Source organism: Entelurus aequoreus, linkage group LG24, assembly GCF_033978785.1.
Source record: "Entelurus aequoreus isolate RoL-2023_Sb linkage group LG24, RoL_Eaeq_v1.1, whole genome shotgun sequence".
In the NCBI taxonomy this organism is placed as follows: domain Eukaryota; kingdom Metazoa; phylum Chordata; class Actinopteri; order Syngnathiformes; family Syngnathidae; genus Entelurus; species Entelurus aequoreus.
Genome location: NC_084754.1, coordinates 8,260,945 through 8,286,516, shown reverse-complemented (window position 1 = coordinate 8,286,516; position 25,572 = coordinate 8,260,945). Strand labels below are relative to the sequence as shown.

The 25,572-nt window shown below is 37.2% G+C and overlaps 1 protein-coding gene across 1 annotated transcript in view; it reads right to left on the bottom strand.

Annotated features, from left to right (window-relative positions):
- cdh13 (cadherin 13, H-cadherin (heart)) overlaps nucleotides 1-25,572 on the bottom strand; it is a 909,098-nt gene that overhangs the window by 476,237 nt on the left and 407,289 nt on the right. The window contains exon 6 of the mRNA XM_062035861.1: nucleotides 20,929-21,081. Within this exon, the coding sequence (XP_061891845.1) occupies nucleotides 20,929-21,081 (153 nt within the window). The remainder of the gene's footprint in view (nucleotides 1-20,928; nucleotides 21,082-25,572) is intronic.

Here is a 25,572-nt window from a genome sequence, read left to right as displayed (position 1 = left end):
GATCATGGTCGTGGCATATTTCTTACAATCATGAATCAAAAAGTGCATGGTTGCTCAGTGATCAGTACAATAGCTTAGGACATTCTATTCAGAGGATCATAGACCTGATAAAAGTGAACCTACAAAGTTTAAAAAACCCTGATCCATCATAGTCCTCCAAATCAGTGTGAACAAACCCTGTAATCATCCAGTGGGCAAAGTTAAATCTATCCTTTGTCCTTTGAGGTCGGCGTAGCCATCAGCCATTTTAGCAAGCGATGTGTGGAAAGTGTGCGTAGCTGAAAGTAATGTTCCAGTAAAAAGCCAAGATGTATAACAGGCTTTGCCATGTGGCCCAGCAGGAGGCGAACAGGTTGAATTAGCAGGCAGAAGCTGAGCAACAGGCCTCTTACTGTTTAATCATGTTATATAGGGAGTGGGGGGTGTGCACAGCAGTGTGTCAGTGGGGAGGGGTGTTGGAAGGGGGGGGCAGAGGGAGGGTGCCGGCCCCTGGAGTTGGATGATCGTGACCGCAAGCGACGATTAAACGTTTAAAAAAGCTTTGACAAACATCTGTCGAAAGTGCAATGTAACGCAACACATGAGTATCAAGTCAGAGTACATTTACAGAGCTGGTGTGGAAACTCGCACAGAAGTGACGCTCAATGGTGTAATGTACAAAACCCAAAACCAGTGAAGTTGGCACGTTGTGTAATTCGTAAATAAGAACAGAATACAATGATTTGCAAATCCTGTTCAACTTATATTCAATTAGACTGCAAAGACAAGAACGTTAATGTTAGAATTGAGAACTTATTTTTTCTTTGCAAATAATCATTAACTTAGAATTTAACGGCAGCAACACATTGCAAAAAAAGTTGGCACAGGGGCATTTTTACCACTGTGTTACATGGCCTTTCCTTTGAACAACACTCAGTAAACGTTTGGGAACTGAGGAGACCAATTTTTTAAACTTTTCAGGTGTAATTCTTTCCCATTCTTGCTCGATGTACAGCTTAAGTTGTTCAACAGTCCGGGGGTCTCCGTTGTGGTATTTTAGGCTTCATAATGCGCCACACATTTTCAATGGGAGACAGGTCTGGACTACAGACAGGCCAGTCTAGTACCCACACTATTTTATTATGAAGCCACGCTGTTGTAACACGTGGCTTGGCATTGTCTTGCTGAAATAAGCAGGGGCGTCCATAACAAATACATTGCTCGGATGGCAACATGTGTTGCTCCAAAAACTGTATGTACCTTTCAGCATTAATGGTGCCTTCACAGATGTGTAAGTTACCCATGCCTTGGGCACTAATACACCCCCATACCATCACAGATGCTGCCTTTTCAACTTTGCAGAGGACACAATGTCCACAGTTTCCAAAAACAATTTGAAATGTGGACTCATCAGACCACAGAACACATTTCCACTTTGCATCAGTCCGTCTTAGATTAGTTTGGGCCCAGCGAAGCCGGCAGCGTTTCTGGGTGTTGTTGGCTTTGCATAGTATAGTTTTAACTTGCACTTACATATGTAGCGACAATCTGTAGTTACTGACAGTGGTTTTCTGAAGTGTTCCTGAGCCCATAAATAACTTGTCAGTCTATTCAATTGAATATAGGTTGAAAAAGATTTGCAAATCATTGTATTCTGTTTTTTTTTTACGATTTATACAACGTGCCAACTTCACTATTTTTGGATTTTGTACACCAACAGTACACGTAATAGTGGACAATCATGACACCCCTGATGATGCTGTGACATTTCTGAATACATAATGTAAAGGACATTGCAATTTGGGTTTTCATATTGTCAGTTCACACTATGTGTGAGTGTGTGTTACTTTTGGCAACATACTGAGAATAAGTGCACACCAGGCCCATTTTCCTGTGTGCAGGCCAGTGTGACGTGCTCTCTAAAGCCCAGGAAATTACAGTCCAATCAAGCAGAAAACAGAAGAGGAAATTTAACAACATTCTTCTAGTTGTGGCAACTATAAATGGAATGGGGTATTACATTTCTATACATGGTGGAATTCATTCTAAATCCACACTTAGTCAGAATATTGAACAAGCTAGTTTACCCTCACCAGGCTAACATGGGGCCCTAAGCAGAATTTTATTTGGAGGCTTCGAAAAAACCAATTAATTAAAATAAACTCATGGGGGAAAAACAATGTACATTTTTTTGTGAAAAATAATCATTAAAACCGAGATTTATAAACCTTTCTAATTCGATACCTTAATATGTGTTACCATTGATGGAGCAGGAAGTGGCTAGGAAAGGGTTTGAGGTAAAATTTCACATGAAGCACCCTCCATTCATTTTCTACCACTTGTCCCTTTCGGGGTTACGGGGGGTCCTGATTCTGTCATTCAATGATTGACATTTTCATTCATTTCTTCATGCAAAACGGGGACTCTACACACAGCGTGTGATCGATGTATTTTTCTGGGGAAACAGAATGTGTTTGAATAAAGTTAAAGTTAAAAGTTAAAGTACCACTGATAGTCACACACACACTAGGTGTGGTGAAATTACCCTCTGCATTTGACCCATCCCCTTGTTCCACCCCCTGGGGGGTGAGGGGAGCAGTGAGCAGCAGTGGCGGCCGCGCTCGGGAATCATTTAAAAGCTGAAATGAAATGTTTTTATTTGAACGGGGATAGCAGGTCCATTCTATGTGTCATACTTGATCATTTCGCGATATTGCCATATTTTTGCTGAAAGGATTTAGTAGAGAACATCGACGATAAAAATCACAACTTTTGGTCGCTGATAAGAAAGCCTTGCCTGTACCGGAAGTAGCGTGACGTCACAGGTTGTGGAGCTCCTCACATCTGCACATTGTTTACAATCATGGCCACCAGCAGCGAGAGCGATTCGGACCGAGAAAGCGACGATTACCCCATCAATTTGAGCGAGGATGAACGATTCGTGGATGAGGAAAGTGAGAGTGAAGGATTAGAGGGCAGTGGAAGCGATTCAGATAGGGAAGATGCTGTGAGAGGCGGGTGGGACCTGATATTCAGCTGGGAATGACTAAAACAGTAAATAAACACAAGACATAATATGTCTTGTGTTTATTTACTGTTTTAGTCATACTCTATTAGCCACAACACAACCAGGCTTATATTTAATATGCCACAAATTAATCCCGCATAACAAACACCTCCCCCCTCCCGTCCATATGACCCACCAATACAACTCAAACACCCGCACAACACACTCAATCCCACAGCCCAAAGTACCGTTCACCTCCGTAAAGTTCATACAGCACATACACTACCGTTCAAAAGTTTGGGGTCACCCTAACAATTTTGTGGAATAGCCTTCATTTCTAAGAACAAGAATAGACTGTCGAGTTTCAGATGAAAGTTCTCTTTTTCTGGCCATTTTGAGTGTTTAATTGACCCCACAAATGTGATGCTCCAGAAACTCAATCTGCTCAAAGGAAGGTCAGTTTTGTAGCTTCTGTAACGAGTTAAAGTGTTTTCAGATGTGTGAACATGATTGCACAAGGGTTTTCTAATCATCAATTAGCCTTCTGAGCCAATGAGCAAACACATTGTACCATTAGAACACTGGAGTGATAGTTGCTGGAAATGGGCCTCTATACACCTATGTAGATATTGCACCAAAAACCAGACATTTGCAGCTAGAATAGTCATTTACCACATTAGCAATGTATAGAGTGTATTTCTTTAAAGTTAAGACTAGTTTAAAGTTATCTTCATTGAAAAGTACAGTGTTTTTCCTTTAAAAATAAGGACATTTCAATGTGACCCCAAACTTTTGAACGGTAGTGTATATTTCCCCAAAGTTACGCACGTGACATGCACATAGCGGCACGCACGTACAGGCAAGCGATCGAATGTTTGGAAGCCAAAGCTGCGTACTCACCGTAGCGCGTCTGCTATCCAACTCAAAGTCCTCCTGGTTGTGTTGCTGCAGCCGTCCGCTAATACACCGCTTCCCACCTACAGCTTTCTTCTTTGCTGTCGTCATTGTTCATTAAACAAATTGCAAAAGATTCACCAACACAGATGTCCAGAATACTGTGGAATTTTGCGATGAAAACAGACGACTTAATAGCTGGCCACAATGGTGTCCCAATATGTCCGCACAATCCGTGACGCCACGCGCAAATGTCATCATACCGAGACGTTTTCAGCAGAATATTTTGCGGGAAATTTAAAATTGCACTTTACTACTCTAACCCGGCCGTATTGGCATGTGTTGCAATGTTAAGATTTCATCATTGATATATAAACTATCAGACTGCATGGTCGGTAGTAGTGGGTTTCAGTAGGCCTTTAAGTATAATAAAGTATAAAGAAGTATATAATGACTAAAGTAGTGGCTCAATCTTGAAATAATCCACTTAATGATTCAACATCCATAATTCCCGAGCGCGGTGCACGCTGCTGCTCACTGCTCCCCTCACCTCCCAGGGGGTGAACATGGGGATGGGGTCAAATGCATAGGACAGATGTCACCACACCTAGTGTGTGTGTGACAATCATTGGAACTTTAACTTGAATATTTTATGATTAAATATAAAAGGCAAACAAACTGAAAATCAGTTAGTTTGCATAGCAGAACTGTGGGCCTGAAGCATTAAAGTAGTGCTGAAAGTCAACGTGTTGGGAGAAAATGTATGTGAAAAGGTCAGTGCATATTGTGATTATTATTAAAGGTCTGCAACTTACAAAATGAATATTATTTAGTTAATGGGGCCAATACTTGGTTGATGTAGTGAAGCTGTAATTTTAAAACAATAAACATCAACGCTGACCATTTACAACGGCAAGCAATATATTATTCCCATTTTTTCCCTAGTAAAACACCCAAAGGTGAGCTGTGCAAGGTCAAACTTGTGATTATGTACAACTGATTAGAGTCAGAGGTCCATCAGCCAATTTCTCTCAGATTAGTCATCTACTGTAAATCTGCAATCAGTGGGGAATACACAATACTTAAAGGTGAAATGTTGTTTAATTAATCAAACAGTTTTTGAAAGGCAAAATCTGTTAAAAAAAAAAAAAAAAGGGGCGATAATTCTAACAAGATCCACATGGTTTTAGTACCTCCATGTCATGCGTAGAGGTGCCAGCTGACATTTGAACTAAGAACTAACTGGCTGTGAAGAAGAGGTGTTAACCACATTCCACATCGTTATGCCAAATAACATATGCAATCATCACTTTACTACAGGGGAGATGTAGCAGGTTGTAGAAAAAAAAATAAAATAAAATAAATAAATAAAAACAACTTTTTCATCCTGCTTAGCTAACTTTGCCACGTGAAATATTAGAATAGGAGTTTTAGTTCATGCAATTATAGAAGAAAGTCCAGCATTTCAAAAATAGCGGTACCTCGACTTAAGAGTGTTTTGTGATAAGAGCTGTTTCTCGGCTCATTGTTCAGCTTTACGTTGCAAGCAAACATTTTAGTTACAACCATTGTCGTCATTAGTTGCCGTTAAGGCTGAGTTTACCTGCATTTTACCACGGGCAAATTAAACAATGCCTTTTTGAAATGGACAGCCACCGCACGAAGGAAACTTAACATCTGTGAGGACCAAGTGCCGCAAGACGTCGCCAACTACCTAAAAATAGTTGTTTATGGGTGTCTTTATTACTTTATCTATTAATATACTGTACATCTGTACCTAGTTTGCTATATTATAGTGTTGTCCTGATACCAATATGTTGGTACCGGTACCAAAATTATTTCTATATTTTTTGGTACTTTTCTAAATAAAGGGGACCACAAAAAATTGCATTATTGGCTTTATTTTAACAAAAAAATATTCTATTATTTTGACAAAATTATTAAGGACAAGTGGTAGACAATGAATTAGTAATCAACTTGTTCATTTGCTGTTAATATCTGCTTATTTTCTCTTTTAACATGTTCTATCTACACTTCTGTTAAAACGTAAAAATCACTTATTCTTCTGTTTGGGTGCTTTACATTAGTTTTGGATGATACCACAAATTTAGGTATCAATCCGATACGAAGTAATTACAGGATTATACATTGGTCATAATATAAGTCCTCATGTGTCCAGGGATGTATTTCCTGATTTTATAAACATAAGATGATTTCTTTTTAAAAAAGGAAAGAAGATGTTGTGATGCCAAAAAATGTCGACGTAATCATAGTAGTATCGACCAGATACGCTACTGTACTTGCTATCATTACAGTGGATGTCAGGTGTAGATCCACCAATGGCGTTTGTTTAGTATAGTACCGCGGTACTATACTAATACCGGTATACCGTACAACCCTATAATATTATTGCAAATACTTATACATCAAATGTGCACATAATTGTTATTATACTTACTGTCACAAAGTTTTGAAACAATCAATGACTTGAAGTTACCAAATTGCATTTGTATCCAAATATTGTGGTGTTTTCTTAAAAGGGAACTGCACTTTTTGGGGGGTATTTTGCCTATCGTACACAATCATTATGGAAGACATGAGGACGGATATATTTAAAAAAATAAAAATAAAAAACAAAACAAAAAGTACATTTATGCAATCAAACGTCCACTGACAATGGAGCCTATGGGAGTGTTTCTATTCTGCCTATAAAGCCCTAAAAATTAACATCCAAACACCTACATTAAGGTTTCATGTAGTAATGGGCACATTTATAATACCATTTAATATTTACGTATTTTGCTTTTTTTAAGCATACACGGCACAATAATTGAAAAAACACATCACAATTTTTTTAAATTTTTTTTCCATTATATCACTTATTTCTACTCACTGCAGACTTCATGAGAGCCAACAATCATAACAAAACATCACTTACTGTACAATGTCTGCTGTCTTTAGGATGCCAACGGCTCGGAAGTTCATATATTCCCATTTAGATAAAGAATGACTCATGATCCTCGTGAAGAAAAGGCGGATGTACCCACGTGTTTATTTGTGCCTTTCTCGCTACAGCGGGTCTAAATTGGGTGTCAAAGTGTACCAACTTGTCGGAATACGTCCTCAGCCTTCTTCTATCCAGGTGAGAGGCATGATTTATGATCGGCAAACAAGTTTGACGAGCCAGGAAGCGAGGAAGCACCATGTCAACATTGGCGCCGCTATAAATAGTCTGTCTGCGTTAGCGCTTATAATAACAATATCACTAATACTTGGTTAATATTCAAGTCACAAAATGTAAATGGAGTATTTTCCCACTGGCTACGCTGTCAGCGGACTTTTATTTACGTTTATTTACGAGTTGGAATGCATTAAAAAAAATGCATCTGTCGTCATGTCTTTCATAATGATTGTGAACGATAGGCAACATTCCGGGAACAGTGCAGTTCCCCTTTGAGCAAATGTTGTGTATGCGGGAAAATAATAACCTGTGATTAATCATGGTTAATCTCAGTTCAAGAGTGTGATTAATTTGAAAAAAAAAAAAAAAAAAATCACTTGACAGCCCTAATGTATTTACTTATTCTTTTTTTACTTGGGATGTACCACAGCCAGATTGTGGACACTGGACGTGACGCGGGGACCTAGACAATATGTATTACATATGCTTTCAATTTTGCTTTGATTTCGCTCTACAATCACTTTTATAACCCTTTTTTTTTAGTCTGTCTGCAAGATGCTAGTTTGTGGAGGCATTGACCAGTTTGCGAACGAAACCACACCCGAACCGCTCCAAAAGTCCCATAATTTATCGTTTGGAAATATACACTGTTTAAATGCATATCTTATGGTCGTCACTGTCGTTCCAGACATGGTTAAAAATAAACTTTGAAAATATTATATAGATTCAATTGGTCACACCATTAGGTACACCCGCACGCTCCATGATCGATTCAGACTCTGCTTCCCAAAAGATGCTTTTTGCAGTACCGTATTTTCCGCACTATAAGGCGCACCTAAAAACCTCAAATTTTCTCAAATGCTGACAGTGCGCCTTATAATCCGGTGCGCCTTATATATGGACCAATATTGAGCCACAACAGGTCTCGCAACCCCAGCCTCTACTGTAGCGTATATTCTATGCGCCTTGTAATGTGGTGCGCCTTATAATGCGGTGCACCTTATATATGAACAAAGTTTTAAAATAGGCCACCTCACTCCTACCCACTTCTCTAAAGTGGGCTGGCTCAAGGTGGAGGACAGAGTTAAACAACTTGCACTGAGCCTAGTCTATAAAATCCGCTACACCTCCCTGATACCGAAGTACATGTCAAACTACTTCCTTAACGTAAATGACCGCCATAACCACAACACCAGGGGGTGCTCCACTAACCACGTTAAACCCAGATTCCGAACTAACAAAGGTCTTAACTCATTCTCTTTCTATGCCACATCAATGTGGAATGCGCTCCCAACGGGTATAAAAGAAAGGGCATCTCTATCCTCCTTCAAAACCGCAATAAAAGTTCACCTCCAGGCAGCTACAACCCTAAACTAACACCCTCCCCGGATTGCTAATAATCAAATGTAAACCATCAAATGCAGATACTTTTTCTTTTTCTTATGCCTTCTGATCTCTCTCTCTCTCTCTCTATGTCCACTACTTGATGTCCATATCCACCCCCCCCCCCCTCCACACCCCTGATTGTAAATAATGTAAATAATTCAATGTGATTATCTTGTGTGATGACTGTATTATGATGATAGTATATATGATAGTATCGGGTGTTACCATTTAGTGGTCAATTGTACGGAATATGTACTTCACTGTGCAACCTATTAATAAAAGTCTCAATCAATCAAAATCAATTGAAGGTGCGCCTTATAATCCGGTGCGCCTTATAGTGCGGAAAATACGGTATTTATGTCACTGCATGGAACCCTCAAGTTTCTGGCACGGCTGAGCCCCACCCCCCCCCCCCCCCCTCCCCCAAAGTAGCCAAACTGCAAAACCCCACGAACAGAGGCATCTAAGACCTTGTGCAAGCTCACGCCAAAATGCATGAACCTTATGATGTGACACATTGCTGTTTTCAACATGATTAGACAACATTGCAACAACAATTATAAGACAGAAAAGACACAATACATAGGTAACCCGTTAAGGAACGGAATCACCAAAAAAAACAAAACATGACAGATACTGTAGCCAACTTGGCAAAGCAATTCGAGTGACTCACTGCAAGTCTGCAGGACACTGAAGCGGAATGAGTAGATAAAACCAGCCAAGAATGTTCAAATAAAACAGGGCATCCGGAAAGTAGTCACAGCACATATGGGAGTCGCTCTTTCCTGCCAATAAAGCGCCTTAAAAAGCATCCAAACACTTCCATCAAGGTTTTATATACACACTGTAAGTATATATGCAATGTAGTAGCAGGCACATTTACAGGGTTTCCCCTTAATGTAATTGAATGTGGCATGCCGCCACGGCATTTTCATTACCGCCACACCTTGAAAATACATTGTTGTTGTTTTTTTACTTGAAAACAAATTAAATTAATATAATATATTGTGGCCCCCATAAGAAATCACACAACGTCTGACGCCATTTTTAACTTTTATTTCCAATCTTTTGATGACAAACGGCACAATTCCAACAGGTTTTACCTCCCGTGCAAACACTTACGTCTCGTGAGTCCACGCTTTCCCCGGACACATAACAACACTTCCTCATCCTCCACCAATCACGCCACGGTGCGTTTGCAAACATGGGAAAAACTGACATCACATCCAAACCCCACAAACATTAACACCAGCTGACCGTTAAAATATATATACTGTATATATATATATATAGATATATAAAAAAAAAAAAATATATATATATATATATATATATAAAAAAAAATATATATATATATATATATATATATATATATATATATATATATATATATATATATGTTTTTTTTAATATATATATATATATATATATATATATATATATATATATATATATATATATATATATATATATATATATATATATATATATATATATATATATATATACACTACCGTTCAAAAGTTTTGGGTCACGTTGAAATGTCCTTATTTTTGAAGGAAAAGCACTGTACTTTTCAATGAAGATAACTTTAAACTAGTCTTAACTTTAAAGAAATACACTCTATACATTGCTAATGTGGTAAATGACTATTCTAGCTGCAAATGTCTGGTTTTTGGTGCAATATCTACATAGGTGTATAGAGGCCCATTTCCAGAAACTATCACTCCAGTGTTCTAATGTGTTTGCTCATTGGCTCAGAAGGCTAATTGATGATTAGAAAACCCTTGTGCAATCATGTTCACACATCTGAAAACAGTTTAGCTCGTTACAGAAGCTACAAAACTGACCTTCCTTTGAGCAGATTGAGTTTCTGGAGCATCACATTTGTGGGGTCAATTAAACGCTCAAAATGGCCAGAAAAAGAGAACTTTCATCTGAAACTTGACAGTCTATTCTTGTTCTTAGAAATGAAGGCTATTCCACAAAATTGTTTGGGTGACCCCAAACTTTTGAACGGTTGTGTATATCACATTAGTTGTCCACTATTGACAAGAGATAGATAGTACTTTATTGATTGATTTATAAATGTAATATATGTTAATACTAATTCATAATAATAGGTTTTGAATGTATGTATACTTTTTTGGAGCCTTATAAAGAACTAGAAACTTATGCAAATTACTCAATGACGTTAATTGTGATCACGCCCATAACCACGCCCCCACCACCACAGGTATCTTGGCAGTTTAAGGAAAACCCTATAGTTAAAATAATAACATGCAATATTTACCTATTTTGATCATTTTAAGCATAAGGCGGCGCAGTCATTTCACAAATGCGTCATGTTTGTTATTTCTTCGACAACATGTTATGTTATGTTATTACTACTCATTGCTGTTTTCATGAGACACAACAAACACAATAAAATATCACTTACTGTACAATGTCAGCTTACACTGGGATGCCGACTCTTAAAATGTTGATATATTCCTGTTTAGATTAACTCATCATAATCATTGTGGACCAAAGTGTATTTCCGGGTCTTTTTCCTCATTACTGGATCTAAGTTGGCTGTCAAAGTTTACCACCTTCTACGTTTATGTCCCCATCATTTTACTATCACTGTAGGCCTGATTTATAATCTAGTCATAAACTCCGAGGCGAGAAAGCAGCTCACCTGTTGATGATGTCAGTAAAGCAGCATAAGGAAGTTGCCTCTCTTTGATCAATGCACCACTAAAATAGGTCGTTAACGTTGGCTTTTATAATAACAATATCACTCAAACTTAGTTAATATTTAGGACAAGAAATGTAGGATGGTTATTTATTGGGTTTTATTGTCGGAGTAAACACAGTGAAGTCATGACTTTGTGGCTTACATTCACTCCATTGTAAGTAGACTTTTATTTACGTTTATTTACTAGTTATATTAATTTAAAAACATAAATGTGTTCTTAATCATTGTGAATTATAAGCAACATATTAAAAAAAGTGCAGTTTGCCTTAAACCAAAGTCCTCTCCAGACTACGGTTGGACAGTATACCGGTATTAGTATAGTACCGGCGATACTAATGAATAATTTTCGGTACTATACCGCCTCTGAAATGTACCGGTGAAGTTATAACAATGAAATGCCCACCGGAAGAGGTGCTTTAAGACGTGGCTAGCTAGCTAGCGGCTGAAGTCCAACCCCAGTCGGCAGTGTTTTAGCTACTTCTAAATCACTAATCCTCGACAAATAAAGTATGTTTCTTACAAGTATCATCCCTGCAGGACGAGGAATAGCTAAACATGCTTCACTACACACTGTAGCTCACCGGCGTCACAATGTAAATAAACGCCATTGGTGGATCTACACCTAACATCCACTGTAATGATACCAAGTACAAGAGTGTATCTAGTCAATACTATGATTATGTCAATATTTTTTGGCATCACAACATCTTCTTTTCTTTTTTTTAACTTATATTATTTATATATATATATATATATATATATATATATATATATATATATATATATATATATATATATATATATATATATATATATATATATATATATATATATATATATATATATATATATATATATATATATATATATATATATATGTCCCTGGACACAAAAGGGCTTTGAATATGACCAATGCATGATCCTGAAACGACCTTGGTATCGGATTGATACCCAAGTTTGTGGTATCATCCAAAACTAATGAAAAGTATCCAAGCAACAAAAGAATACGTGATTATTTCATTTTAACAGAAGTGTAGATAGAACATGTTAAAAGATAAATTAAGCATATATTAACAGTAAATAAACAAGTACATTAATAATACATTTTCTACCACTTGTCCTTAATAATTTTGACAAAATAATAGAATGGAAAATGACACAATATGTTACTGCATATGCCAGCAGCTAAATTAGGTGTCTTTGTTTGCTTACTTACTAATAAAAGACAAGTTGTCTAGTATGTTCACTATTTTATTTAAGGACAAACTTGCAATAAGAAACATATGTTTAATGTACCCTAAGATTTGTTGTTAAAATAAAGCCAATAATGCTATTTTTTGTGGTGCCCTTTATTTAGAAAAGTACCGAAAAGTATCAAAATAATTTTGGTACCGGTACTGGTACCAAAATATTGGTATCGGGACGAGATTTTTTTAGGACATTCTTCTTCCCTAGCTACTGTATATCATAACACCGTATTTGACGATCACCTCTTGAAGACGTGTTACCAGCTTTTGGCAGACAATACATTTGATACTTTTACATTCAAAATTTAACCAATATATTCATACATTTTAATATTTCCTCCAGACCAAAATCCATTAATAGGCAGTGAAAGGGAGACTCCCTAACTCATGGATGTCAAAGTCAAATACATCAGAGGGCCAAAAAAAAACTAATTTGCTACTAGCAAAAACATAATAAAATGATTGCACATAACCTATTGAACCAAAACCTGACACAGTACTGTATTTTATGTAATGATAAATGAATAATCCAACATTTTTGTATGGCTCTGTCACTAATTTCAAGGGAAAACAGTCTCCCAGACCAAATTAAACTTCATTCAAAGAATAATCACATGTCCTGTACATTAAATGAATAAAGACATATTTTCTTATGGCTCTGTCAGTTATTTCAAGGGAAAACATTTTACAAACAAGTAAATGTCCTTCAAAAATAAACAATGTTCCTTAATATCAAGATGAATGCATAAATGACAACATTTTTCCAAAACACAATATAGAATGTGGGATATAACTGGATAATACATGCATTTATCATTTGTTTTCAAAACGGTTCCAAAAAATTGGGACCCCAAAAATTTACTGTCGGAGCCCATTTTAATGACTTGATGGGGTCCCTGGGACCCCATTTTGAAAAATCCTAGCAGGCGGGTTCTAATACTAATCAAATATCATCCCAGGGGCCATAGATAATTAATTTGCAAGCTGGATCTGGCCCGTGGGCCTTGACTTTGACTTTGGCCCTAACTGTCTATGACTGGGTCAGTCTGCAAAGACCATTCGACACTTTAAATGGGTTACATTTAAGGGTAGACCTGATAGGAGAACCTTCTTCCGAGTCATGATTTGGTCACAGACTCACTGTGTCTATGTGATAAGAGGAGAGAATAAAGTGACAAGCAGGCCTGGCCTGGAAAATAAATGAGGAGGGCAACAAGGGAATTACTAGCTAAGGGAACGAGAGTTGAAAGTGGTTCTCACATATTCTCCACTTATAAAGTAAACATATGTCCCTGTCTATAAAAACACAGTTATTATATAATTATGTGTATATTTTCAATTGAACTGAAATATTATTTTAATAAAATGACAGACAAGTATACTTTATCAAATTTGCTTCAAATTGAAGACATTTAATTGAATTTTCAGTATGTTTTATTTCGAATTATGGCTGTCAAAAAAACAAGTTAATTAATTTGATTGGTCATTAATTAATTAATCATGTATATATGCAAATCAACCACGCAATTCATTTGGACCATGCATGCTTCTTTGACTCACTGGTTGGTGACCTGAAAGGTCTTTTCTGCAAAGTGTGCATAATACATTGCGTCATGTTTTTTTGTTTTATCCTAATTTCCCATGAAGGAGACCAACATGCTGTTTGGTGTCTTCCATATTGACTCGCTTGCTTCTGCAGCCTGTCACTAGTGGAATAACTACACATTGGCGTATGCAGGGCCGCAATTACCTAATGAGGGAACCCCCGACCCTCAACCCTAGTCACCCGCACAAAAAAACGTTTGAAAAAAAAAATTAAATCATGATTTTACTCAACAGAACAGCAACAATTAAACAAAAATACCATCCATTTAAAAACATGATTTTTTTCATGAATACATCTTCTTTGTGACAGGCACATACACTTCTGCAGGGCTCGAATTTAACCATGGCAACTGCGGCAAAAGCCGCAACCGCCCTAGTCATTTGCCGTAAGCCCTAAAAAATATACGGCATAATGAATATTTGCGATAAAATTCCAGAGAGTAAGTAATACCGTCTAATTGTTTAATTACCGAAAAAAATGTATTTTATTAATGCATTTTAGGCAACACGAAGTCAGGCGCATGCGCACTAGCGTTGTTTGGCTTGATAATCATGGCGGACTAAGGACACGGACTTTGCTCGGGAGATTTCCCCTGGTTTAACCTATTTTTCCCTCGCTTCCCGCTGTGCGTTTAAAAGAGCGTACTGTTGTGTTTAGATGGCGACAGGTGTGGACTACATTGGAGACGGACACACTTGTCCCCACACTAAAAGTAAACAGCGAAGGAGAAAACTATTTGATATTTTGCAGCAGGCGATGTGTCGTGAACGTTGTCACAACTTGTTTACAAAGTCTTTACTTTGTTGACTGGGATGTCCACTCGTCCTTTATTTAACTACAAACTGTATCAGTGTTCAAATAACATCTAGACTAGCTCAAATGTTTTGTCATCTCATCGAACTGAACGAAGGCTGTGAAGATTGCGTATTCGATGTGAGAGGTGTCACTCCTCTTTATTGTTGTTGGCCAAACTGTTGTACAGAACCGAGAGAAGAACAAAGCTTGTTTATTAGACTTCATCTTCATTAGCCAAACTGCTTTGAGTTTGATTTTAATATCAAAAAGTAAACACAAGGTTTTTATGCATTACTTGTGGTTTTTTTCATGTCACAAAAGTATTAACGTATTTTTCAATTTATAAGTCGCAGTTTTTTTCATAGTTTGGCAGGGGGTGCGACTTATACTCTGGAGCGACTTATGTGTGAAATTATTAACACATTACTGTAAAATATCAAATAATATTATTTAGAAGCGACACAGAGGAAGAAGATTCCATGGGATTTAGCGATTAGGAGTGACAGATTGTTTGGTAAACGTATAGCATGTTCTATATGTTATAGTTATTTGAATGACTCTTACCATAATATGTTACGTTAACATACCAGGCACATTCTCAGTTGGTTATTTATGCCTCATATAACGTACACTTATTCAGCCTGTTGTTCACTATTCTTTATTTATTTTAAATTGCCTTTCAAATGTCTATTCTTGGTGTTGGATTTCATCAAATACATTTCCCCGACTTATATATGTTTTTTTTTCCTTCTTTATTATGCATTTTCGGACGATGCGATTTATACTCCGGAGTGATTTATAATCCGAAAAATACGGTACTTCAAAAAACATTCATGTGACAGCATTTTGTTAATGTTTTATTACCGGGTTAATTTTCAAAATATAATGCACTGTGTTTACGGCGGATCACATTTTTCTCACAGTAAAGTTTTAGATATAAAGTTTATTGTGACTTTGCTATTACTGTGTGGGTTAACAAAATAAATAATTAATTGTGTATACTTAATTCCTATATGGCTGATTTCTGCTCAAACTCTTAATGGATCTGTCCCAATACATCATCTACATGTACATATATATTATATATATATATATATATATATATATATATATATATATATATATATATATATATATATATATATATATATATATATATATATATATATATATATATATATATATATATATATATATATATATATATATATATATATATATATATATATATATATATGCACATAACTTAAAAAAAATAATAACAATTTTTTTTTAAATACCTCCCTCTATCAAAATGTTAAAATTGACATAAAGGGATATATATATATATATATATATATATATATATATATATATATATATATATATATATACATGCATGGAGCCCCTGCCTCTAAAGAAAATAATGTTTACCTTGGTGCCCTAAAACATGAGCCCTCCTTTGAGGCAACACTTGCTTTGACGTTAAAAAGTTAAAATTCAAGGCTCGCATCTGTGCGAGTGTTACAGAGGCCAGTCAACTTCTACAATAGTGCTGGCCAGGCACGTGCACACATAGGGCCCTATGGGTGCTTGAGCCCCTGCCGTTTTTTGCCTCGTCTTAAGAAGTGCCCTCTGCCTGTGTGTGTGTGTTTTGTTTTTGTTTTGTTTTTTTCTTTAAACAACATTAATAAAATTCCTGTCAGGGATGTAAAAAACAAAAAACAAAAAAAAACAGCGGTACAAAAACTTGTTTGAGCCTGCCGCTTTCGCCAGAGAGAGAGAGAGAGGGCGAGTGAGTGAGGAGAGAGAGCCAAGTTACTGCGCCCCTGAGGAGACGTGACGGTGGAGCAACTTGAACCTGTGAGTTATGGTCTAGTCGCCGTCCACTTATGCAGCATCTAATATGGGTAATATTTCAGAAAAACGCTGTATTATTCTATTTTTCTATCTGTCAGCTTCTGTTTTTGCCGGACGTCGGAGCACGGCGCATCAATTGAGCGCGGCACATCAAGTCCGCACAGAGCAGAGCGGATCGTGCGGGACAGGAATAGTGTACAAAATACAAAATAAAACACCGGGTTAATTTTCAAAATATAATGCACTGTGTTTACGGCGGATCACATTTTTCTCACAGTAAAGTTTTAGATATAACGTTTATTGTGACTTTGCTATTACTGTGTGGGTTAACAAAATGATAATAATAATAATGATAATAATAACAATAATAAGAATAATGATAATGATAATAATAATAATAATAATAATTATTATTATTATTATTATTAATAATAATAATAATAATTTCAGCATTCTGGGGATATAAGATGTAGGTTATCTGTTAGGAATATTACCATCTGTGTTTAAACTTGATTCATGTTGATTATGCCTGCAGCACAATGCCAAAAAAAGAAAGGATACAGCCCTCTACTGGCCCCTGGTCCATATTTTTGGCCCTGCATTGCGTTTCAGTTGTTTAGTCTGAGCTTTAAGTGAGAAAGACCATAAGTTACAACTTGATGGTGTTTTCATCAAGTTAAGGGAAGAAGGACATATTTTCACATTGAAGTTTTTTTCCATTTGGGTATTTATTTTTGTATTTTTTTTCAAAGTTCATGTTGCACTGTTCAATGTTCAATATTAAAGTGCGTATCTTTGACAAACTGACAAACTGACAAAGCTTAACCTATGGTTACTATAACAATCTACAAGGTTAAGGTTGCTTCTCTCTCTTCCCCTCCATTTTTCTGCATTCTTTCGTATCTCAAGTTATCATTACGTATATGTATTGTTGCATTTGAACAATTGTATTGTTGATAATAAAGGTAAAGTACTGGTATTGTTTATTATCAATAGCACTATTTCTATTGGTATTCATATTGCTCCATTTTTAGTGTAATAATGCTCATTGTCATTTCTGTATTTTTTATTTTTTATTTTCGCTAACTGCTTATTTGCTATTACTTTTGCCATCATATTTGTACATGTCGTATTTGCTGATGTTGCTCTGTTGTTGTTGTTGTTGTTGTTGTTGTGTTTGCTGTTGTTGTTTTTGTCTCTCTGTCTAATCCCCCTCTTGTCACCACAATTCCCCCCTCTGTCTTCCTTTTTCTCTCTTTCTATCCCCTCCTGCTCCGGCCCGGCTGCACCAAATGATAATATAAATACATTTAATAAAGTCAAAATACAAGTAAGGCAACAAGAGAAGTATCCTACACTTCTCTTTTGTAAAGTAAATCTGAACAGCCGATATGGGCATCTACATCTGCTATATGATTTGCCCGAGAAGCTGGGCAGGACATTATTAAAAAAAAAAAAAAAAAAAAAAAAAAAAGTGCGTATCTTTAACAATAAATAGCCTAATAATAAACCAGTGTTTTGTTGCTTTTCATGTCTTCCAAGCCTATGATAATGTGAATTAACTCATTATGACCATAATTTGTTGACACAAAACAAATGGCAATCACTTTTACCTACAAAGGACACACAGCTAAGTAGTTGGCTTCCTATTAGCAAATTTAATTTGACATTAATTTCCATATTGTGTAAAGGACCAAAAAAAAAATGCCTACCCTTTTCTGACTTTGAGCCCCTGCCCCTCTATAATCATGTGCACGTCCCTGGTGCTGGCGATCTGGGATATTGCCAGTGTTTCAAATTTAGTAGTCGGCACGCTCGCCTCTCACACCGGCAACCTGGGTTTGCGCCCCGCTCGGAGCAGCATGAAAAACAACACAGTCGAGAGAGACAGTACTCAGTGGCTACACGAAGCAGAGCTGTCTGTGATTGACAGCTATGGACACCAATAATTGCATTCCACAGTCAAATTTGGGGGCCCATAATTGGGTTGAACCTGTGCACGAAGGCGCATGAGCAACACTAACACTGCTTGGACAGGGATTTTGAATAATTATGTGCTGCAGATAGGTTAATTGCATTAGCATTTTTAACCAGATTAATAATGATGATGGATTAATCCGCATTAATGCACTAGTGTTGACAGCCCAAAATGTGAAGCATTAAAGTTGCGGTGCAACCTAACTTGGTTTATGACATCTGCTAAATGTGAAATATTCATGAAATAGCAGGTGGAGTACAACCACAGGAGAGTTGCTGCTGATGGGCAGGGTAATAGCGTCTCCAAATGTTCTAATTCAATTTCAAGCTGGTATCCTGTAGTCACCATAAGATGTTTTGAACATTATAGGACTGAATTTTTATGCAAAAAGCACTGATTGCCGAATAGTGAGACAAGTACAAGCTGCCAAGTTTTTGTGTCTCTGTTTCGGCTATATCTGCTTTTATGTCACATTTGTTGGCTATTTACAGTGTAAGCCTGAACAAAAGATTGGCTTGCAAACATAGAAAAAAAGGTGATAGATCAACTGGAACACTTAAACATTTGTTCTTTCCTCTCACACTTTGGATCCAAAATAAGAACATTTCATGACACAGGGAACAAAAAGGGCACACATTATACATGAATATAAAAAAATCCTAAACCAGTGAAGTTGGCACGTTGTGTAAATCGTAAATAAAAACAGAATACAATGATTTGCAAATCCTTTTCAACCTATATTCAATTGATTGGACTGCAAAGACAAGATACTTACTGTTCGAACTGGAAAACGTTGTTATTTTTTGCAAATATTACCTCATTTGGAATTTGATGCCTGTAACATGTTTCAAAAAAGCTGGCACAAGTGGCAAAAAAGACTGAGAAAAGTTGAGTAGTGCTCATCAAAAACTTATTTGGAACATCCCACAGGTGAACAGGCTAATTGGGAACAGGTGGGTGCCATGATTGGGTATAAAAGCAGCATCCAAGAACTGCTCAGGTATTCACAAACAAGGATGGGGCGAGGGTCATCACTTTGTGAACAAATGCGTGAGCAAATTGTCGAACAGTTTAAGAACAACATTTCTCAACGAGCTATTGCAAGGAATTTAGGGATTTCACCATACGGTCCGTAATATCATCAAAAGGTTCAGAGAATCTGGAGAAATCACTGCACGTAAGCGATGATATAACGGACCTTCACTCCCTCAGGCGGTACTGCATCAAAAAGCGACATCAGTGTGTAAAGGATATCACCACACGGACTCAGGAACACTTCAGAAAACCACTGTCAGTAACTACAGTTTGTCGCTACATCTATAAGTGCAAGTTAAAACTCTTACTATGCAAAGCGATAGCCATTTATCAACAACACCCTGAAACTATGCCGGCTTTGCTGGGCCCGAGCTCATCTAAGTTGAACTGATGCAAAGTGGAAAAGTGTGCTGCGGTCTGACGAGTCCACCTTTCAAATTGTTATTGGAAACTGTGGACGTTGTGTCTTCCGAAACAAAAAAGGAAAAGAATCATCCGGATTGTTATAGGCCCAAAGTTGAAAAGCCAGCATCTGTGATGGTATGAGGGTGTATTAGTGCCCAAGACATGGGTAACTTACACATCTGTGAAGGCACCATTAATGCTGAAAAGTACATACAGGTTTTGAAACTACTGTACATATGTTGCCATCCAAGCAACCTTATCATGGACGCCCCTGCTTATTTCAGCAAGACAATGCCAAGCCACGTGTTTCAACAGTGTGGCTTCATAGTAAAAGAGTGTGGGTACTAGACTGGCCTGCCTGTATACCAGACCTGTCTCCCATTGAAAATGTGTGGCGCATTATGAAGCCTAAAATACAACGACAGAGACCCCCGGACTGTTGAACAACTTAAGCTGTACATCAAGCAAGAATGGGAAATAATTCCACCTAAAAAGCTTCAAAAATTGTTTTCCTCAGTTCCCAAATGTTTACTGAGTGTTGTTAAAAGGAAAAGCCACGTAACCCAGTGGTAAAAATGCCCCTGTGACCAATTTTTTTTGCAACGTGTTGCTGCCATTAAATTCTAAGTTGATGAATATTTACCAAAAAAAATTAAGTTTCTCAGTTCGAACATTAAATATCTTGTCTTTGCAGTCTATTCAATTGAATATAAGTTGAAAAGGACTTGCAAATGATTGTATTTATTTTTATTTTTTTACAAATTACACAACACGCCAACTTCACTGTTTTTTGGGTTTTGTACAACTGCAATTTACACATGAAGACAATTGCTAACCTGGTAGGAATCGATGACCTCCCGGTCCAGTGAGCGGGTGACTGACACGTCTCCTGTGTCGATGTCAATGGTAAAGAGACCTTTAGGATCCCGGTCAGCTCCATGGCCCGTCAGTCGGAAAATATGGTCCCAAGACTTCTCCGTCGAAATTACCTGGAAGCAAATACCACAAAAACAACTGTAAATTTGCCATTTTGGAGGGATTTCTAGAATTTAGAAGGCACATGTTACTCACATGAGACTAATTTTGCCAGCACCATCCAAAGGTCGGCCAGGAAGATGAAAATGCAATTCGAAAGAAAAGGGGAAAAAAAACATGTTAGATTTTGAGTTCAAATCATGAATTCAAATTCGGGATTGTAAAAATCAGTGGAACTTTCAAAGTCAAACGGCCAACATGTTTGGGAATTCAACCATCATGTTCTGGAAATATTAAGGATCCCCATTAGTCGACACCGCAGTGGAGACTATTCTTACTGGGTTCCAGGCAAAAAAAACCATCACACAATCACAAAACAAAAGATTACAATGCAGTACATTATGATCAATAATAAAATGTTGTAATACAAAAATAGCAACAAAAAAAAACAATAACTTCGAGTTTACATAATAATGTTCATACCAAATATAAAAAGAGCAATATAAAAATAGGTATATGTTTTTGCAAAAATAAAACAAAGAGCCAGTGGCCTATAATATACACATTAGTGTACAAAAGACAAACAATAAGTGACGAAAAAGTACCAGCCATCCATTTTCTACTGCTTGTCCCATAATCAATAAAATAGTCAATAATCAATAAAACCAGCCATGACATTAGGTACAATCTAGAATAATCTCTTTCCGCAATACTTCTCCTCTTAGTCTATTCTTAAAACCCACTCTGCTGGTGATTGATACCAGGTATTGTGGAAGTCGATTCCAGTAAGTGATTGCCCTATACATCAGTGTTTTTCAACATTTTTTGAGCCAAGGCACATTTTTTGCGTTGAAAAAATGCGGAGGCACACCACCAGCAGAAATCATTAAAAAACAAAACAGTTGACAGTAAAAAGTCGTTGTCGCAATTGTTGGATATGACTTTAAACCATAACCAAGCATGCATCACTATAGCTCTTGTCTCAAAGTAGGTGTACTGTCACCACCTGCTACATCATGCCGTTACTTATTTTGACTTTTTTGCTGTTTTCCTGTGTGTAGTGTTTTACTTCTTGTCTTGCGCTCCTATTTTGGTGGCTTTTTCCTCTTTTTTTGGTATTTTCTTGTAGCAGTTTCATGTCTTCTTTTGAGCGATATTTCCCGCATCTACTTTGTTTTTATCCTTCTTCGAGGGGACATTGTCGATTGTCATGTCATATTCGTATGTACATTGTGGACGCCGCCTCTGCTCCACAGTAAGTCTTTGCTGTCGTCCAGCATTCTGTTTTTGTTTACTTTGTAGCCAGTTCAGTTTTAGTTTCGTTCTGCATAGCCTTCCCTAAGCTTCAACACTTTTTCTTAGGGGCACTCACCTTTTGTTTATTTTTTGTTTAAGCATTAAATACCTTTTTACCTGCACACTGCCTCCCGCTGTATCCAACATCTACAAAGTAATTAGCTACCTGCTGCCACCTACTGATATGGAAGAGTATTACACGGTTACTCTGCCAAGCTCAAGACAGCACCGACACTCAACAACAACACATCATTTGCCGACTATAATTACTAGTTTGCAAAAAATATTTTTCACCCCAAATAGGTGAAATTAGATCATCTCCCACGGCACACCAGACTGTATCTCACGGCACACTAGTGTGCTGCGGCACAGTGGTTGAAAAACACTGCTATACATAACAGTCTTTTTCAAAACATAGTAAAGAGGAAAAGTGTAAATCTAATCCTGGAACTAGGAATAGGGGTTAGTGCAAAAAAGGGCCTGACTATTCAGCACAATGCAAGTAATTATTTCAACAAGTTAATAATTGAACAATAATGCTGTCAGACAAATCTGAAAAGGTGTTTTTAGTCTGCCTGCCAAGGACACACAATGCTTATTCATTCTAGAAATACCGATAAACAAATCATCTTCAAGCTTTGAAGTCGGGAAGTTCGATACAATATTCCCTCGTCGCTTTGCTGGACACTTACTTTGGTCTTAGTGCATTGCAGATTTTAAAGCACTATTGAGTGCATTGTGATGCGACTACTAATTTGAATGTAGTGTTAACATTACGTAGGTTTTATTAAGTGTTTTAAGAGCATAGGAAGTGTTTATAAGTGTGTGTGAAAGATGTGTGGAGGGGTTGTAAAGACTTTAAATGCATATAATAATCATTGAAATCATCAAATAAATTGTGTCTCCACTTCAAGGATTTCACGACAATAATCAAGTAACACTATTTGTATCACAGCGAGATCGGGTTTTCTGCTGATTATACACTGTATTGCCAAAATTATTTGGCCTCTCATCCAAATGATGGGAATCAGGTGTATAAAATCAAGCCCTTAGGCATGGAGACTGTTTCTACAAACATTTGTAAAAGAATGGGCCGCTCGCAGTAATTTCCCGCGTGGAACTGTCATAGGATGCCACCTGTGCAACAAATCCAGTCGTGAAATTCCCGCGCTCCTAAATATTCCAAAGTCAACTTTATTATAAGAAAAATGGAAGAGTTTGGGAACAACAGCAAGTCAGCCACTAAGTGGTAGGCCACATGAACTGACAGAGAGGGGTCAGCGGATGCTGAAGTGCATAGTGCAAAGACTTTCTGCACAGTCAGTTGCTACAGAGCTCCAAACTTCATGTGACCTTCCAATTAGCCCACGTACAGTACGCAGAGAGCTTCATGGAATGGGTTTACATGGCCGAGCAGCTGCATTTAAGCCATAGATCACCAAGTCCAATGCAAAGCGTGGGATGCAGTTGTGTAAAGCAGTGGTCCCGGTACCGGTCCGTTGATCGATTGGTACCGGGTCGCACAAGAAATAAAAAATAAAAAAAAAATGTTTTTTTTCTTTTTTTTTTCATTTAATCAACATAAAAAACACAATATACACTTACGATTAGTGCACCAACCCAAAAAACCTCCCTCCCCCATTTACACTCATTCACACTCATTCGCACAAAAGGGTTGTTTCTTTCTGTTATTAATATTCTGGTTCCTACATTATATATCAGTATATATCAATACAGTCTGCAAGGGATACAGTCCGTAAGCACACATGATTGTATTTTTTATGACAAAAAATGTAAATAAAAATACCAACCCTCCCCTCCCCTCCCCCACCGGTCCGTGGGACAAATTTTCAAGCGTTGACCGGTCCGCAGTTACAAAAAGGTTTGGGACCACTGGTGTAAAGCACGTCGCCACTGGACTCTAGAGCAGTGGAGATGTGTTCTCTGGACTGATGAATCACGTTTTTCCATCTGGCAATCTGATGGACCAGTCTGGGTTTGGAGGTTGCCAGGAGAACGCTACATTTCGGACTGCGTTGTGCCGAGTGTGACATTTGGTGGAGGATGAATTATGGTGTATGGTTCTTTTTCGGGAGTTGGGCTTGGCCCCTTAGTTCCAGTGAAAGGAACTTTGAATGCTCCAGGATACCAAAACATTTTGGATAATTCCATGGGATGGCACTTCAAGTTCATATGTGAGTAAAGGCAGGTGGCCAAATACTTTTGGCAATATGGTGTATCTGATAGAAGCAGCGAGGAAACATTTGCATCCGCGTAACACTATAAATGTAGCTGATGAAAAGAACCCTTTCAACTAGGGATGTCCGATAATATCGGCCTGCCGATATTATCGGCCTGCCGATATTATCGGCCGATAAATGCGTTAAAATGTAATATCGGAAATTATCGGTATCGTTTTTTTTATTATCGGTATCATTTTTTTTTTTTTTTTTTTTTTTTTTTTTAAATTAAATCAACATAAAAAACACAAGATACACTTACAATTAATGCACCAACCCAAAAACCCTCCCTCCTCATTCACACAAAAGGGTTGTTTCTTTCTGTTATTAATATTCTGGTTCCTACATTATATATCAATATATATCAATACAGTCTGCAAGGGATACAGTCCGTAAGCACACATGATTGTGCGTGCTGCTGGTCCACTAATAGTACTAACCTTTAACAGTTAATGTTACTCATTTTCATTAATTACTAGTTTCTATGTAACTGTTTTTATATTGTTTTACTTTCTTTTTTATTCAAGAAAATGTTTTAAATGTATTTATCTTATTTTATTTTATATATATATTTTTAAAGTACCTTATCTTCACCATACCTGGTTGTCCAAATTAGACATAATAATGTGTTAATTCCACGACTGTATATATCGGTTGATATCGGTTGATATCGGTATCGGTAATTAAAGAGTTGGACAATATCGGAATATCGGATATCGGCAAAAAGCCATTATCGGACATCCCTACTTTCAACATCCGTTTGTTTTGTCTTGTCATAATTTTCTTCTATCCTCTTTTTGCACTGCTCTCCAAAATCCAAAGAATGAAATTTATCAACCGGCCTTTTAACGGAATTGACAAGATCCCGGGTTCCAGGGAAACCTGCCTGCCCTGCCGGAACGGTTGTTGCTGGAAACACAACACACTCTTGGGAAAAGCAAAGTTGAAGATATCTACCTATTTGGAATC